This window comes from Euprymna scolopes, chromosome 37 (assembly GCF_053919585.1).
Source record: "Euprymna scolopes isolate OS-2025 chromosome 37, ASM5391958v1, whole genome shotgun sequence".
Classification (NCBI taxonomy): Eukaryota; Metazoa; Mollusca; class Cephalopoda; order Sepiida; family Sepiolidae; genus Euprymna; species Euprymna scolopes.
The window spans coordinates 3,825,427-3,842,430 of NC_136518.1; the positions used below are offsets into that span (position 1 = coordinate 3,825,427).

Here is a 17,004-nt window from a genome sequence, read left to right on the forward strand (position 1 = left end):
TTTAATTATCTGATAAAGGGTACAAATAAATTCATATATATATATATATATATATATATATATATATATAGAGACACACTTGATATTTGAGCTCGGTAACTCAGAATGAGTGCTTTATGCAAAACCGATGGTTGAATATGAAAAGGTCCATACAAAATTTCAGCCAGATCAGCTCAGTAGTTTCTGAGAAAACTTCTCGAGTAAATGTGGTATTGTGGTGTCTAATCCCTATTAATACTCAAACATATACACACACACACACACACACACACACACACACACACACACAACCACACACTTGTTAAAAAAAATGCGGAAGTTATAGCTTGTTAAATGAGTGCTTTATGCAAAATTGATGGCTGAATTTCAACTCTTTTTTGCATTAAATACTATTAATTCCTTACTGTGCATCGAACAGATACCATAATACTTAATTCGCTGCACCTTTCCATTACAAAAACAAAAAAAAAAGAACAAAGCGCATGGTAATTTCAGATGAAGGGTGTACAATAATATTATGTGATGCAAATTTTTCGAGGGAAAAGTTTGGTACCGATTAAATACACCAGCACCTAAGAAAGAGTATTAATTACAGCATTTACATTTATCATTGACGGGACGTATCATTCATACGTATAGCTATCATTATAGGTGACGCAACGTATCATTTTCTCTGAGCAAATTTTCTCGGATCTTTCCCATTCTACATTTTTATCTTCCATATTTTTCTTTTGTTTTCTTTTTCCAAATATAAAATAATTTTCCACCGATTGAATGCTTGTCCGAGACGCTCCGCCCGCAAAAAAGACAGCTAGTGTGTACGGACAAGAAGCGCCCTCTAGTTGTTCGGCCTGGAAAATAATTCAGTAAAGAAATTTTTTTTTAATTTGTTTTTTCTTTTTTTTTTTTTTTCTTCAGACCGACAGCTCGGAATTCTGTAGAAGTTTCTGTTTGGAGTTTGTCATCTCTGCGGGTATTCCTTGGTCATATGTGATGTCATAGATGTTGGTCTTTTGTTCTGGGGTGTCCGGGGAGATGGTGTCGGCGGTGATGTCAGCGGTATTTTCGTCTTCCCCTTCCGGTTTAGAGCTTGCTTCGTAGCCGCTGTCTCCGTTGTGCTCGTTGGTACTCAGGCGACCATGAGATGTGAAACTATCAACTTCACTCCGCTACAATCAGAGAAAAGAAAATTATGCGTTAGAACAGCGTTCGATCGTTAAAAGGTTTTACATTTGCATACGACAAAAGCAAGAAAAGAAACAGCAGAACCTGTTGACTAAATAAGGAAAAAATGAGCAGGATATTGCATAATTAATATTGTTCTTAAGTATGTGGCGAAGCTCCCTGGAGTATGCACATTAATTGTTAGCTAGAATTAGGATAGAAATTATTTATTTCTGAATTTTTGAGATGAGGATTGATAATTTGTATTATTAGGATTCTGTTCTCATCTTGGTTGTTACTTTCACAGCATTTCGGCCGATGTAACCTCCGACCTTCGGAAGCTGTCTGTCAGACTCGGCAATATGTACACAATTTTAAACGGAACCCTTCATTTAATTCATGGGGGAAGCATGCTCTCATTCTGTCAGCCATGACTGGGTAAAAGTAATCTGCAATTGTATGTTTAAGTGTTGCCCGCACAGATGGTTGTAACTTACAATATAATTTTACCAACATCGAAATAAAACAACATTCACCCCCCCCCCCCCAAAAAAATTCTTACAAGCAAAAAAAATAAATATTTCTTCATTAGATTTATGGTTATCTTTTTATATTTATTGTATTTTATTTTACCAAGTACTTTATCCATTACGCCACAAGTCCTTGTAGACAACTGAAAAAGGTCGGAGATTATGTTGACCGAATTGTTGCGTGAATAACACTTAATAGTAGGATTGTAACCAAGTGCTTTATCCACTACGTCACAAGTTCGCGTTAATGAGAAAAAGTTCTGTAAATTTTTTTTTTTTTTTTTTTTTAGGAGAATCAACTGTATTTTTTGTTCCGGTTTTGTTCGCACAAACCTAATCAATGAAAATGAACAAACAGGACATATGTAGGTACTTCTGCGTTTACCGACCCGGAATTTCCATGGAGTTACTCGAATATGCCCTACAGATAACGGGAATAACCGGAAGCGGCCCATCGCAAAGCGAGGAATGCTGAGGTCGATCTCAATGGTAGAAACGAATAACCAATGAGAAAGCAATATCAAATGGCCTTTACAACTTTACAACATGGCAAGAAAGAAAAAAAGAAAGAAAAAACATACTGAGGATGGAGTTTAGCTCCGAAATATATTTATGTTATAAATTTCAAACAAGTAAAATATTTGTTTATTTTCTTAATATTACGTTGTAATTTGGCTTTCAAGCACACTTGATGCGTATTTTATTTTATTCAAATTAAATCAACGTTTCTGTATGGAACTCACACCGTTGACTTTTTAACAATATTTTTTCCTACTACTGTTTCCTTATGCGATAAACACACACACACACACACACACACACACACACACACACACACACACACATTTCGTTTGCATAGTTTATTTTATCAAATGGTCTGCCAGGCTTTAGCCAATCAGAATGCAAGCAGACGTTTTCTTTTTGTTTTTTTTTTTGTTTTATATAAATTGGAAGCAAATTAAATTAAAAATTAAAGTAAATTATTTAGAAAGCCCCCCCCTCCCCAGCCCTCAAAAAAAAAAAAAAAAAAAAGAAATGGAAGACGACAATGTTACTAATTTATCGTTGTTGGAGAGAAAGGAAATATTTCCGGGCCTGTAACAAATTCCTCACTCAACCACGAAACAATAACATAAAAAAAACATTTCTTCAATGGACTTACGGTTCACATCATCTTTTTTTATTTACTAGCATTTCAGCCCGGCGTTGCCCGGGTGGTTGGAGGTGTATGTTGAGCAAAAAAAACAAAAGAAAAAAAGCGGTCAATTTTTTTAACTTTGACCCCTATTATGACCCCTTAACATTAATTGTTTTGGGCTCAAATCAAGTTACTAAGTTAGATCCATGTCCAAGGAACCTATATCTAAAATTTCAAGTGTTTAGACCCAAAATTGACGGAGGAGTTTGGTAGAGTTCTCAAAGGTCAAATCGTTGAACTTTGACCCCTTAACAGCCAAATTTCTGGCTGAAAACAGATTACAAAGATTTTTCCCAAATCTCACTACCCTGTATGTCCAATTTCGAGTCTGTAGACTGAAAATTGACAGAGTTATTGCGTAGGGAAATGTACACAGACAGACAAACAAACACACACACACGTTCACTTTTATAGATATACTAGCATGGCTGCCGGGTGTTGCCCGGGTGTTTGGAAGTGTATGCTGAGCAAAAAAAAAAAAAAAACGGTCAATTTTTTTTTAACTTTGACCCCTTAACATTTATCTTGAGCTCAAATCAAGTTATTAACTTAGATCCATGTCCAAGGAACCTATATCTAAAATTTCAAGTGTTTAGACCCAAAATTGACGGAGGAGTTTGGTAGAGTTCTCAAAGGTCAAATCGTTGAACTTTGACCCCTTAACAGCCAAATTTCTGGCTGAAAACAGATTACAAAGATTTTTCCCAAATCTCACTACCCTGTATGTCAAATTTCGAGTCTGTAAGCTGAAAATTGACAGAGTTATTGCGTAGGGAAATGTACACAGACACACATACACACACTTTCACTTTTATAGATATAGATTTATTGTATTTCCATGTTTTTATCATTTGCTCAGCAGATTAACAGTTAAAGTTCGGACGGCTGTTTCCAGTTATTCCTGTTATCTACCAGGCACACCCGAGTAACTTTGTGGAAATCGCTGGTTGGGAAATGCAGGAGTACTCATATATATATATAACTCAGGAATTTTCACGGGATTTTAAACGGAACCCTTTTATTTAATCCACGGGGGTAGCATGTTCTCGTTCTATCAGCCATGACTAGGCAGAAGTCGAAAGTAATTCGTAATTGTATTTTTGAGGATTGTAACAATTCTCAAAGCGGCCAACACTCAAAAAAATATAAAGCCAAATTTGTGAAATTTGAACTTTAAAAGGCCAATCTGGACTCCTGGACAAGAATATGAGAATGACGTCCCTTTGATGTAGCCTTATTTTCAAATATCATTATAATAATGTCTGATCATTGTTGTAATGGCGCGAGAAAGGAACTCTTAGTAATTTCAGTGTGCAGCAGTTCTTCACCAAAGACAGAAGTCAGCAAAAAAAAAAAAGAAGGAGCTCTATTACATGTCCCTCTGTTGTTTCCACGGATCAAATCTAAACGGATAAACATGTAGATCATATAGCGAGTGCTGTATTGTTGCTTTCTAGACATTAATTCAACGAAACTCCAGCATTTTATATAAACAAAAAAAGTGCTCAATAACACAGAGGGCTGTATTATAGCATAAATGTCTTTAGTTACACAAACATTGTTATGGGTAGAATTATAAGGCCCGAGGAAGTCGGGTCTCTAATGATATCACAGCTGAAACATGTGTGCACATATGTAGCCAACAATGTATAATCCTACCCCCCCCCATTTCTTTTTACAGAACTCCTCTTCATTTACGTCGTAATTTGCACCAACTCTGTAATCCTGAAATATATTTAATCAACAAATATGTTTTGATAAAGCTAATATTTTTCTGTATAGTACAAAAATTTATTTATTTTTAACAGAAAAACCAAGAACATGTAGCAAATATAACTTTATTGAATGAAAATAATGTCCATTGTATTTTAAATATAGAACTGACCCAAATGAGATAAATTAATAAATACTAATAAATGCTCAGAAAGTAATGTTGTGCTACATAGCTCAATACAAATAATAATAGCACATTGTAAGAGACAAGGTTTAATTTACTTCTTTAGTCCAGTTCTTCTGGGCAGACAATATTTTCTTTTTCCCCCCAGTTTCTTTCAAATGTTTTCTTTTTTATGTTTTTTATATTGTGATACATAGTTCAATACAAATAATAAAATCACATTGTAAGAGATAATCTTTAATTTACTCCTTCAGTCCAAAACCTCTTGGCAGACAATATTCTTTTTTTCTTGCTCTGTTTCTTTTGAATGTTCCCTTTTTTTCACGTAACATTTCACTGATTTCTTTCTTTGGTGAAGAACTGCTGCATATGAAAATTACTATGTGTTTTTTTTTTCTCACACACCATCAAAAAAATAATCATATATTATTATTGTAGTAATATTTGAAGGCGAGGCTACACCAGGAGGAGGGTTGCCAGATTGACCTTTAAAAAGCCAAATTTTGTGAATTTGGCTTTTTTTTTTTTTTTAAAGCAGTTTGACCTTCAAACATTGTATCTTTTTCGAAGCGTAACGTACAGACTAAGGACAGAAACGAGCAGAATATTACATAGATTAGTTTTACTAAATGAAAAATTACTAAATAAATAATTAATCAAATCACTAAATAATTAAATCAATAATTAAATCATTATAATTGCTTGCTTGTGAATTATTGCATATTTTAAATTATTTTCTTTCTTTTTAATATATTTTTTGTTTAACTATGGATATATATTTTGGTTATAAAACAAGAAAAAAAATATTTTCAATTGAAAAAAAAAAAAAAAAAAAATTGAACCGGAAATAGACAAAGGGGAGATAATCATGCAGTTAAAATATCAGGCAAAACTTTTTTTCTAAAGATGCAATGCAATGACATCATTGGTAACTAAAAAAAAAAAAAAAAAGATTTTTTTTTGTATATTTTATTAAAATCTTCACAAAATCGCAGCAACAATCGTTAACAGCAGCCCAACCTGAACAGGTTAAAAAATATGGACAAATGTCAAAATAATAATAATAATAAAAAAAGGTAATTGTACAGTTTAATCAAAACATAAACAAATGAAAATATCGAGAAAAAAAAAAAGGTTATATTGTACGAATCCGGTATGGAATGAAATTCTCCGGGGAAAAAAAATTTCACTTAATTCCATCAAGTATTTTTTTTTTTTTTTTTTCCAGCGAAAAAACAATTTGTTATGACACCGAGCAAAAGTTTCGATTTTTAGGAAGAAAAGCTAGTATTAAAGATGGAGAGGGAGTGTCGGCGCTTTAAATTGAGTTATCTCCCCATGTCGTGTTCAACAAATTCCATAATGGTTGACTTCAACACACTTTCATAAAAAACGTGTTTTTTTTTTCACTAAAAAAAACAAAAAAAAACCTACTCGATCAAATTAAGTGCAATTTTTTTCTGGAGTGTGGCGAATTATAAGAATAAAGAATACCTTTAAGAGATTTAGGTTTTATTTGACTAGCAGAACGCACGATACATATACAAGACGGCGACTCGCCACTCGGTATATCAAACAAAGGGAGACAATTTCCTAAAAAGGGGCAGACAACTCTCAAGTGATTATTATTTTACCACACAGAGATCTTCAGACCAAAACGGATACATACAATATAACCTTTTTTTTTTTTTTTCGATATTTTCATTTTTTTTTAATGTCTTCATTAAACTGTACAAGTGCCTAAAAAAAAAAACAACAGATTTCTAAAACTGGAAAAAAAAATCATGTAAACGAAATGGAAAAACATGGTGCAACAAACACTGGGGAAGAATCTCATTTCAAAGCAAAAACTGGAAAAAGAAAAAATCTAAAAAGCAAAACTATCTAATAAATTCGTTCATAGTAAAAAGGGCTTTCTTCAAGCAAAGTTCCCCAATGGTTGACAATGCCTCTTTAGTCGATTGGTAACACATCGGCATACAAAATCAAAATGCATAAACGCGTTTGTACGAATATGATCTGCGCATACGCTATCCTTATCCTAAATAAAAACAAATAATAATTATTTCTTTTTTTTATTCAATTTTCACACCAAACAAGGCACAGTGCCACTCTGAAGTAGGGGGCTACTATCAGGGACATAAGTTGCAGGGGTATTATGAAGGGAGTTGAGCAGCAAGATGTCTGTTCACATTACACTTGAACTTCTGCATGTCAGTACAGTTGGTTGGTTAGTTGTTTTTGTTTTACAGCATATCAACCCTTTTCAGGTTATTTAATGCCGAATCCAGTTATTTTGAAGAAAATTTTTTTAATAGAATATATATATATATATATTTTTTTTTTTCAAGTCAGTTTCTATTTAACCCACAGTTGGGACCCTAACAGGTACTATCACTCCAGGTCAGAATGGACCTGGGAGCAATGGCAATTAAAGGTTGGCTCCACACTCCCCAAAGCCCGCAAGATCCAGGACCCAGTACAGTTCGGAAAGCAAAATCCCGGAAGGGAGTTCCAAAGTTTAACAGTTTTGGGGAAGAAACTATTGGAGTAGAAGGCTTTCGTACACCTAGGGATCTCTACTGTGTACCTATTTACTATGCCTCCCCACGGGACAGAGTTAGACACCAGGGTCGTTTTTTAACGTGGAGAAAAGGTGCAAAAATAAAAATTGTCTCAGTCGTGAAGGATTTCATACTGTGTAAGGGTGGGATTTTGCTGCTTGTCGAGTTTGTCGGGGGTATTTACGTCGAGGGGGGTACAAGTGCTTGTAGTTCGTCAGAGCATTCACTTGTAGAACAGGCAGGGGGATGCAACATTTCGTCGATGGGACAGAGGCTGAAGTTTAGATGACAGTTCAGGACCTATCAGGTTGGTGACTCTCTTTTGAACCCTGTTCAAGAGTGAGAGACAAGCAGCAGATGCACCAACCCAAATATGACAACAGTACTCCATACATGGGCGAATAGTAGCCTTATAGAGGTATAGGATACTTTCAAGCATAAGACTATTTTGGACCAATCAGAAAACTTTCTGAATTTATATGAAAAGGTCTTTCTGGGAGCTGTTCAACCCCTTTAAAAGAGCTAGATTTTATTTCAATAAACCAGTGGACCCAGTCGATCTAAATCTGCAGTTTGGTGTTGCTGGAACCCCATTGCGGGTGGTTACCTTTCTCCATTCACACGCACAAACATTAATTACCACACACACACACACACACACACACACACACACACACACACGCATGCACACAACTCATTGACTTATTATCGTCTGCCAATCTGTTCAACTTTATTCGTTGAAATATTTAAAATCCTTCTGACTGATATATTTTACTAATACAAAAACAAGAATAATAAAAGCAACTTTCAATGAATTATAATTTATCTAATTGAGCATAAAAGTTTTGGATAGGTTCGGTTTCCCTGACCCCTGAAACTCACGGCTCTTAATTTAATTGACCCAGACTTTTTCTAATATGAACTCCCTTTGTTTTTAAAAGAACTCTAAAACTATTCATGAACATTCTGTGTTTTCCTGTTGCTGTAAACTTCCATTTAAAGCATATATAAAATATCTTTTTTTTTTGTGTGAATATATGCCTTTTTTTAACTCATTATTTTGTTTTGTTTATCGTATGACAATGTCTATTTCGAATTTGTATTCGTATGATGTCATCGATGGACTATTTATCACCGGTATATAAATGATTGATTGCAACGCTAAAAATTGTCAAAATGCGTTAGAATACCAACAATTCAAGACTTACATTTAAAAAGTTGATGTTAGACGTATTTTAAAAATTTATTTATTTTTGGTGTTCAATCATTTATATCGGTGACAAACAGTTCACCAATCACGTCATACGAACACAAATTCGGAATAGGGTGCGTCAGCAACTGTCCGGGGGAGGGGGGGCTTTGCTTGAAGAAAGTCGGTGTATTTCGTTGTCGAACTTTGGAATCTGTACGGCATTGGATCCATGGCGGTAGAATGCCCTCGTTCCATCAACCACGATCGGGTAAAAATCTTGTTCGAAATTCCGTGTAGATTTCCGAGTTGAGGAAGGTTGGAGGTTACATCGACCGAAATAGTCCACCGATGACGTCCTAGGAACATAAATTCGGAATAGGGACATCAGCAACCGTTGGTGGGGCGTGGGAGCGGGGTGAGAGATTTTGCTTGAAGAAAACCGGTAAAGTGTTGTGTATCAACGTGGATCGTAGCTTTGGTGTTAACCTTTTTTTTTTTGTGTGTGTGTGTGTGTGTGTGTGTGTGTGTGTGTGTGTGTGTGTGTGTGTGTCTTAGAAACAAGTGCTTGCTTCGATCCATGCTAACATTTAAAAAGTTGATGTTTGAAAAGTGTTGAAAACATGGATATTGAATAAAACAAACAAACAAAAACAAACAAACAAAACAATAAATAAATAAATAAAACAAACAAAAAATAAAACAAACAAAAAATAAAACAAAAAATAAAACGAACAAAAAAACAAAAAAAAAAACAAAAAAAACAAACATTTTTAACGCAATCGAAATAAATGCGACAGTTTTTTTGTTTTTTTCATTTATCAAAATTTAAGTTTTTTTTTTGTTTTTTTACAAAGGCATCACCACTTATCAAGGCCAAGAGGCCACTCGAGGATAAGCGTTAAAGAGTGTACAGTAGACAATTGGACAATAAAGTAATCGTTAGTAATGGAAATTCAGTAAATTTCTTAACTTATATGGAACGGCTCATCAAAAACTTGTTTACGTTAGACTTGAAGACAACCATATTGTAGTCAGTTGGAAAGCAGGAAAACGGAAGACAATTCCACAGGCGTGCAGTTCTAAGAAAAAAGCTTTGTTCATGGAATCTACGTTTAGGTTTAGACACAGATAAAGAGTGGGGGAAATTATTGATAGTGTTTTCAGCTAGACGGGTGTTTCTTGTGAAAGTTTGGCGAAGGGGGGGGGGCATAGATTGGAAGGTGAAAGTGAATTTTGTTTTTATTTTCGGCAGCCTCGTAACTCTTGCTTCCCTTATTTTGTCCTTTAGTTCTTGCATTCCATGAACAATGTTTATGACAAAGAGGGAAGAATTGCTGCTTTCTGGGTCAGAATCTATCCAGCTGACACTTATTGGGGGATAGTTATTGATTTTGAAGTAGGATTGTATTTAAAAAAAAAAAAAACAAAGAAAAATTAAGCTCCATACATCAAGTGGCTTCTTGGCTTTTTCTTTTTTTTTTCGATAAAAGTTAATATGGTTGCATCAAATGAAATGAACTTCTTAAAATTGAATTCTTAAAAAAATGATTCAGATAGAAAAGTAATGTTTATTGCCTTTGGTAACAGTTATTTGTTGACCATTCGTTTTGTGTTTTCATCCTTTTTTTTTTTTTTTTTTTGACAATCATCATATAATCTCACATTTACAAACAAACGAAAACGAAAAATCGAACAAGGATTGAGGAATAAGGAAGGTTGGAAGTAAAAATAAGCATTTTTTTTTTTTTAAATATTAAATTTGTCAATTCAAAGAAAATGTTAAGAAATCTGGATGAGAAATGCTTTTTACCGCCTGGTGAAAAATAAGTGAGGTAACTCTATCGACTTCATTCCTGAAAGGTGACAAAAAAAAGCAGCTGAAACAAAGGTAGCCATCTTTGATTTCTTTTACGATATACACAAGAAAATTTTGACATTTTTTTTTTAATTTAAAAACAAATTTTGGTAGGATGTGAAATAAATGAACGGTATGTATGAAATTCTGCAGCATTTTTGTAGATTATCTGTTGCCAGTTTTTTTTTTTTTTTAGTTTTGATTACCACTGATTAATAAGTAAGGCTATGACAACAGCATATTCTTTTCCTTGTTTTGATTCTCGAGTTCATATCCGACACAGTTAGACACAGTTAATCAACCGAGTACTACATCACTCTATATAAAAGCATATAAGATTGATATCTTAACACGCTGGAAGTGGACTCGGTTTACCTAAATATGGAATGAACGTCAGTAAACATGAAACGAAATACGAAACCTATATGGAAATAATTTGTTTAAAAAAATTATTTTAGTTTTAACACTTCTTGTGCTATCATAAAAAAAAAAAAAATCGGATACACACTCGAGAGTCAAAACAATGAAAAGAATATGCTGTTGCCCTAGCCCTATGAATAAGAAAAATCCGAATTTAGAGTTGAGATCACCACTGGATTATAAGGCAAATTTAGGGTTTTAAAAATCTGTAGTAGTAATTCCTCTAAAAGACAGAAAGTCTGTTCTGGTTGCTGTCAGTACATAGGGGCTGGGAGAGGAAGACGAGGAAGCAGAAGTGGTAAGTGTGGTTGATTTTATGGGAAAGAGGGCGAGACTAACCACGAGAATTCCCGAGATTTGAGAGGAATAAAAGACTGAATACGGACGGATAGGCGACGGATAGACTCAAGCAGAGAAAACAGTGAGAGCAGAGAAAAGGCTCTCGCTAAAGAAAGTTCTGGCTCAAAGTGAGAAAGAAAAGGAGGCTGAAGGACTCAGCAGTTTTCAAAATCACTGAACTACAAGGCGAAAAGAATATGCTGTTGTCCTAGCTCTATGAATAAGAAAAATCCGAATTTAGAGTTGAGATCACCACTGGATTACAAGGCAAATTTAGGGTTTTAAAAATCATTGAACTACAAAGTGAATTTGAATATAGAGTTTAGAGCACTATTGAAGCATAAAGCTGATCCAAATATAGGGCTTTGATTATTTATAAATTACAAGGTGGAACAATAAAATTGTTGGAAAGATGACATGATTCCATTTTCGTTTGATGAAAACTGGTTTTGTTTTTTTGTTGCAGACGATCTACTAGTTCGCCAGCTGTGAACAAATCCCAATCTAAGTCAGAAATTATTCTAGCTAAAACTTATCTTTGACAAGTTTTTGACCCTGGAGTAGTATTTTTTTATTTTTTAGTTCTTTACAGCAAGTGGCTTCATGCCTTGTCTCGAGCAATGTAATGCAATCATGAAAAGAAGACGAAAATTCATGATTAAAACGTTAAAATAAAGTCAACAGAGTGAAAAGAATAAAAGGAGAAAAAAAACATGGGCGGGGAGTGAGCTGACCGGTTTCGCCCTCGCTTTATCAGTGCTGTATCGAGGGATTTGAGAAAAAAAAAACACGAATGGGAATCGAAATTATGTACAGATAAAAACAACGTTACGTTACATTTTGTATGGAAAAAAATTGGGGGAAAGCGATTAAAATACAGCAACATTATATTACTTGAAGATCCTAGAGACTAATCACGCTTAAACCTAAGAGGCATTCCTTCTACTTACGGGCCCTGTCGGTGGGGCATTAGAATATGCCGACTGCCCCCCTGCAGAGGGTAAAAGTCCCTCAATGGGGGTCCTGGATATGACATTAAACTATATCCAGTGGTGAGGCCCCAGCTTGTGGGCTTTGGAGAGTGTGGAGTCACCCTTTAATTACCATTGCTCCCAGGTCCACTCTGACCCGGAGTGGTAGTACCTGTTAGGGTCCCAACTATGGGTTGAATAGAAACCGACGTAAAAACAACAAATATATTCTATTAAAAAAATTTTTCTTCAAAATCTTTGGATTCGGCATTAAATAACCCGAAAAGGGTTGATATGCCGTAAAACAAAAACAACCAACCAACCAACCTTCTGCTTACGGAGGAAAGACCTTCTCAACCGAACGTGAACAGTCTCCAAGATCTTTAAATTAAATAATGAATGAGCACGACTCGGGATTGAAAAAGAATTTGCGATAAAGTTCGCTGCATAAAACGGGTTTTTTATAAGGTGGTCAGTAATTGAAGACCCGTATGTATTAGCAATTACGTCTGTTGTTTGGTATGTCCTATTTCTGATTATGGTAGGTATGTGTTGTTGGACTCTTCCATTCAATCTTAATGTTGTTCGACCCACATAGTTGGCACTGCAAATACATTTGAAATTGTAAATTACATTATTATGATTGGGGGGGGGGTGTAGAACATCTTTTCAAAAGGATGGCATTAACGTTCTCGTAGAGAACACAACGCGTACATTTGAAGCAAAATAACAATTTTGCACTGTTGAATTAATTTGCTTTACAAATTTCTCACTGCCCCAAGCCAATTTGGTGGTTATTTTAACGTTTTAATTATGACTTTTCACCTTCCTTTCATGATTGCATATAAATTTTGTACCCCCCCCCAAAAAAAAATAATGAAATATATATATATATATATATATATATATATATATATATATATATATTAGTGTTGAGACAATTAATCAGAATCGGAACCAGAAAAATTTTAACTTTTTGGGGTATCAGAATTGGTCGGAGTTAGAAAAATTGGAGCCTCATTATTTAAGTTTTTCTCAATGACAAATTTTTGACCTTGAAGTAGTATTTTTTTTAGTTTCTTACAACAAGTGGCTTCATGCCTTGTCTGCAGCAATTTAATATATATATATATATATATATATATATATATATATATATATATATATATATATATTATATATATATATATATATATATATGGGTTTACTTTTATCAGTTTCGTAGCTCTCGCTTTATTTTGTCATTTAATCCTCACATTCCGAGATCAATATTTCTGACAAAGAGGGAAGAATTGATGTTTTCAGGGTCAGAATCTGCTGCTGGCAAGTTTTAACCTTGAAGTGGTATTCTATTAGCCCCTTACAAGTGGCATCATGCCTTGTCTGAAGCGATTTAAAAAAAAAATTGATTTCCAAGACGTTGAATGCCTGCATGTCAATTTTACTACTTGTGTTAGGTTTCTAATTGCTACATGTTATTAGCAATCATCAATCCGTTTTTTTTTTTTTGGTGATGAGTTAAAATGATGAGTTAAAATGATGAGTTAAAATGATGTGGAAGAAATCTGAGAAAAGAAAAAAATAACGACAACGAAAATGTTGGAGAAGTACAAAAAAAAAATAAATGTTGGCACTTATGCATTATACAGACGGCGCCATTGTTAAAGGACGATAACTCCAATTTCTTCTTGGTCAAATATCAAGGCAAATGAATAATAAGATTTTTTTTCCAAACACAAAAATATTTAAAAACCAAAACATTTATTGTATAAAAATTTATTAAAATATAATTGTAAAAACATTTATTGAAAAGTCTGCGCAAGAAAATGTAATTTTAATTAAATAATTTTTTAATTAAAGCAACATTGGATTTTTTCCCCAAAAACATCTTTTGAATTAAAATAAAGTTTGATATTTTCCCCCCGAATAACATAAAAATTTTAATGAAACATTTTTAAAATCAAAACAACATTGGATTTTTTTTTCCAGAAACATTTTTTTTTAATTAAAATAAATTGGATTGTTTTTCCCAAACAATTTAAAAATTTAAACGAAACATTTTTTTGAATTAAAATAAATTGGATTGTTTTTTCCAAACAATTAAAAATTTAAGTGAAACATTTTTTTGAATTAAAATAAATTGGATTGTTTTTCCCAAACAATTTAAAAATTTAAATGAAACATTTTTTGGAATTAAAATAAATTGAATTGTTTTTCCCAAACAATTTAAATGAAACATTCTTTTGAATTAAAATAAATTGGATTATTTTTCTCAAACAATTTAAAAATTTAAATTAAACATTTTTCAAATCAAAGCAACATTGGATTTTTTTTTAATTAAATAAAATTGTCACTGTAACAAAATATAGTTTTTTTTTGTTTTTTGTTTTTTTGTGGCACCTGTTGAAGGGTCAACAATATATCATAGTTTTAATTTTTAAATTAATACACAATTTGAATGGAGAGTAGCACCAACTGGTAAAAGTTTAGTGAAATGGACAAAAAAGATGGCGCCGTCCGTGTAATGCAGAAGTGCCAAAACGTTAATAGAAAACATTTATAAGAAAATGTTTTAAAGGAAAGAGAAAAAAACTTAAGGAAAGAAAATGTAAATAAAACGTTCAAAATGATGAAGATGCTCTCTTAGTATCTTTTGTCAACATGTCTACTTGCTGATGGCTCCCAGTTTCAAAATCGAAAATTGACAATTACTGCTTATCAAAAAATAGTCCTTCATCATTTTAGATCGATTTGATTTTGATGTAAGTTTTATTTACGCTTGTAGATAAACATCCCAATCATTAAAAAATCTTAAATAAGGATATGTCTAAAAATTCAGTAAGCAAAATTAAGACGCTAGAAGTGGACGGTTTATCTAAATATGGAACGGAAGTCACTAAGCATGAAACGAAATATGAAACCATATGGAAACACTTCTTTTTTTGTCATAAAACTATAAAAATAAAATGAACATTTATTTTTTACATTTCTATAAATATTTTTAAAATATTTGAAATATATTCGGATGGAAATATTTTATTTCAAAACAATAATTTAAACTTTCATAGTTTCCATTCCTATAATAAATTTTTTAATATTTAAAATATTGAAATATTTTATTTCCAAAAAGTAATTTAAAATTTCATAGTTTATATTTCTATAATAAATTTTTTAATATTTAAAATATTGAAATATTTTATTTCAAAAAAATAATTTAAACTTTCATAGTTTCCATTTCTATAAATAAGTTTTTAACATTTAAAATATTGAAATATATTTTCTTAAAAAAGTAATTATAACTTTCATAGTTTACATTTCTATAAATAATTTTTTAATATTTAAAATATTGAAATATTTTATTTCCAAAAAGTAATTATAACTTTCATAGTTTACATTTCTATAAATAATTTTTTAATATTTAAAATATTGAAATATTTTATTTAAAAAAGTAATTATAACTTTCATAGTTTACATTTTTATAAATAATTTTTTAATATTTAAAATATTGAAATATTTTATTTAAAAAAAATAATCATAAATTTCATAGTTTACATTTCTATAAATATTTTTTTAATATTTAAAATATTGAAATGTTTTATTTAAAAAAATTAATTATAACTTTCATAGTTTAAATTTCTATAAATAATTTTTTAATATTCAAAATATGGGAATATTTTATTTCAAAACAATAATTTAAGCTTTCATAGTTTACATTTCTATAAATAATTTTTTAATATTTAAAATATTGAAATATTTTATTTAAAAAAGTAATTATAACTTTCATAGTTTACATTTTTATAAATAATTTTTTAATATTTAAAATATTGAAATATTTTATTTAAAAAAAATAATCATAAATTTCATAGTTTACATTTCTATAAATAATTTTTTAACATTTCAAATATTGAAATATTTTATTTTAAAAAAGTAATTTAAATTTTCATAGTTTACATTTCTATAAATATTTTTTTAACATTTAAAATATTGAAATATTTTATTTTAAAAAAATAATTTAAATTTTCATAGTTTACATTTCTATAAATAATTTTTAACATTTCAAATATTGAAATATTTTTTTTTAAAAAAGTAATTTAAATTTTCATAGTTTACATTTCTATAAATATTTTTTTAACATTTAAAATATTGAAATATTTTATTTCAAAAAAATAATTTAAATTTTCATAGTTTACATTTCTATAAATAATTTTTTAATATTTAAAATGTATTCAAATTGAAATAGTTTTAAATTTTCACAAATTTTATCACATAATTTTGTCATAAATAATTTATCATAAAACAAAGCAGCTTCATTCGATTGCATTTCTTTTCATACAAATGTTTTAAATAATTAGTTTTATAAGGAATATTATTTATGAAAAAAATTCTGTGATAAAATTTGTGAAAAACATAAATATATTATTTCAAGAGGACACCATTTATAGAAATTGTAAATAAAAATTCTCATTTTTTTTTATTCATGATAACACATAAAAAAATAACTATTTATAGAAATGTAAAACAAATTAAAATTTGACGTTTCTGAATTTTTGAGATGAGGATTGGTTATACTTGTTATTATTCATCAAACTAATGTTCTCATCTTCAGTGTGATTTTCACAACTTTTCCAACCTTCTCCAGGGCTCCGATTGAAACGGTCCTGGATATGACCTTAAACTATATCCGATGATGAGGCCCCAGCTTGCAGGCTCTGGGGAGTGTGGAGCCACCCTTTAATTGCCATTGCTCCCAGGTACACTCTAACCCGGAGTGGTAGTACCTGTTAGGGTCCCAACTATGGGTTAAATAGAAACTGACTTGCAAAAAACAAATATATTCTATTAAAAAAATTTTCTTTAAAATCACCGGATTCGGC

At 31.5% G+C, this 17,004-nt stretch overlaps 1 protein-coding gene across 1 annotated transcript in view; it reads right to left on the reverse strand.

Annotated features, from left to right (window-relative positions):
* Positions 1-708: 708 nt before the first annotated feature.
* LOC145261042 (axotactin-like) overlaps positions 709-17,004 on the reverse strand; it is a 482,064-nt gene continuing 465,768 nt past the window's right edge. Inside the window, exon 36 of the mRNA XM_080119191.1 lies at positions 709-1,169. Within this exon, the coding sequence (XP_079975317.1) occupies positions 915-1,169 (255 nt within the window). The 3' untranslated portion in view covers positions 709-914. The remainder of the gene's footprint in view (positions 1,170-17,004) is intronic.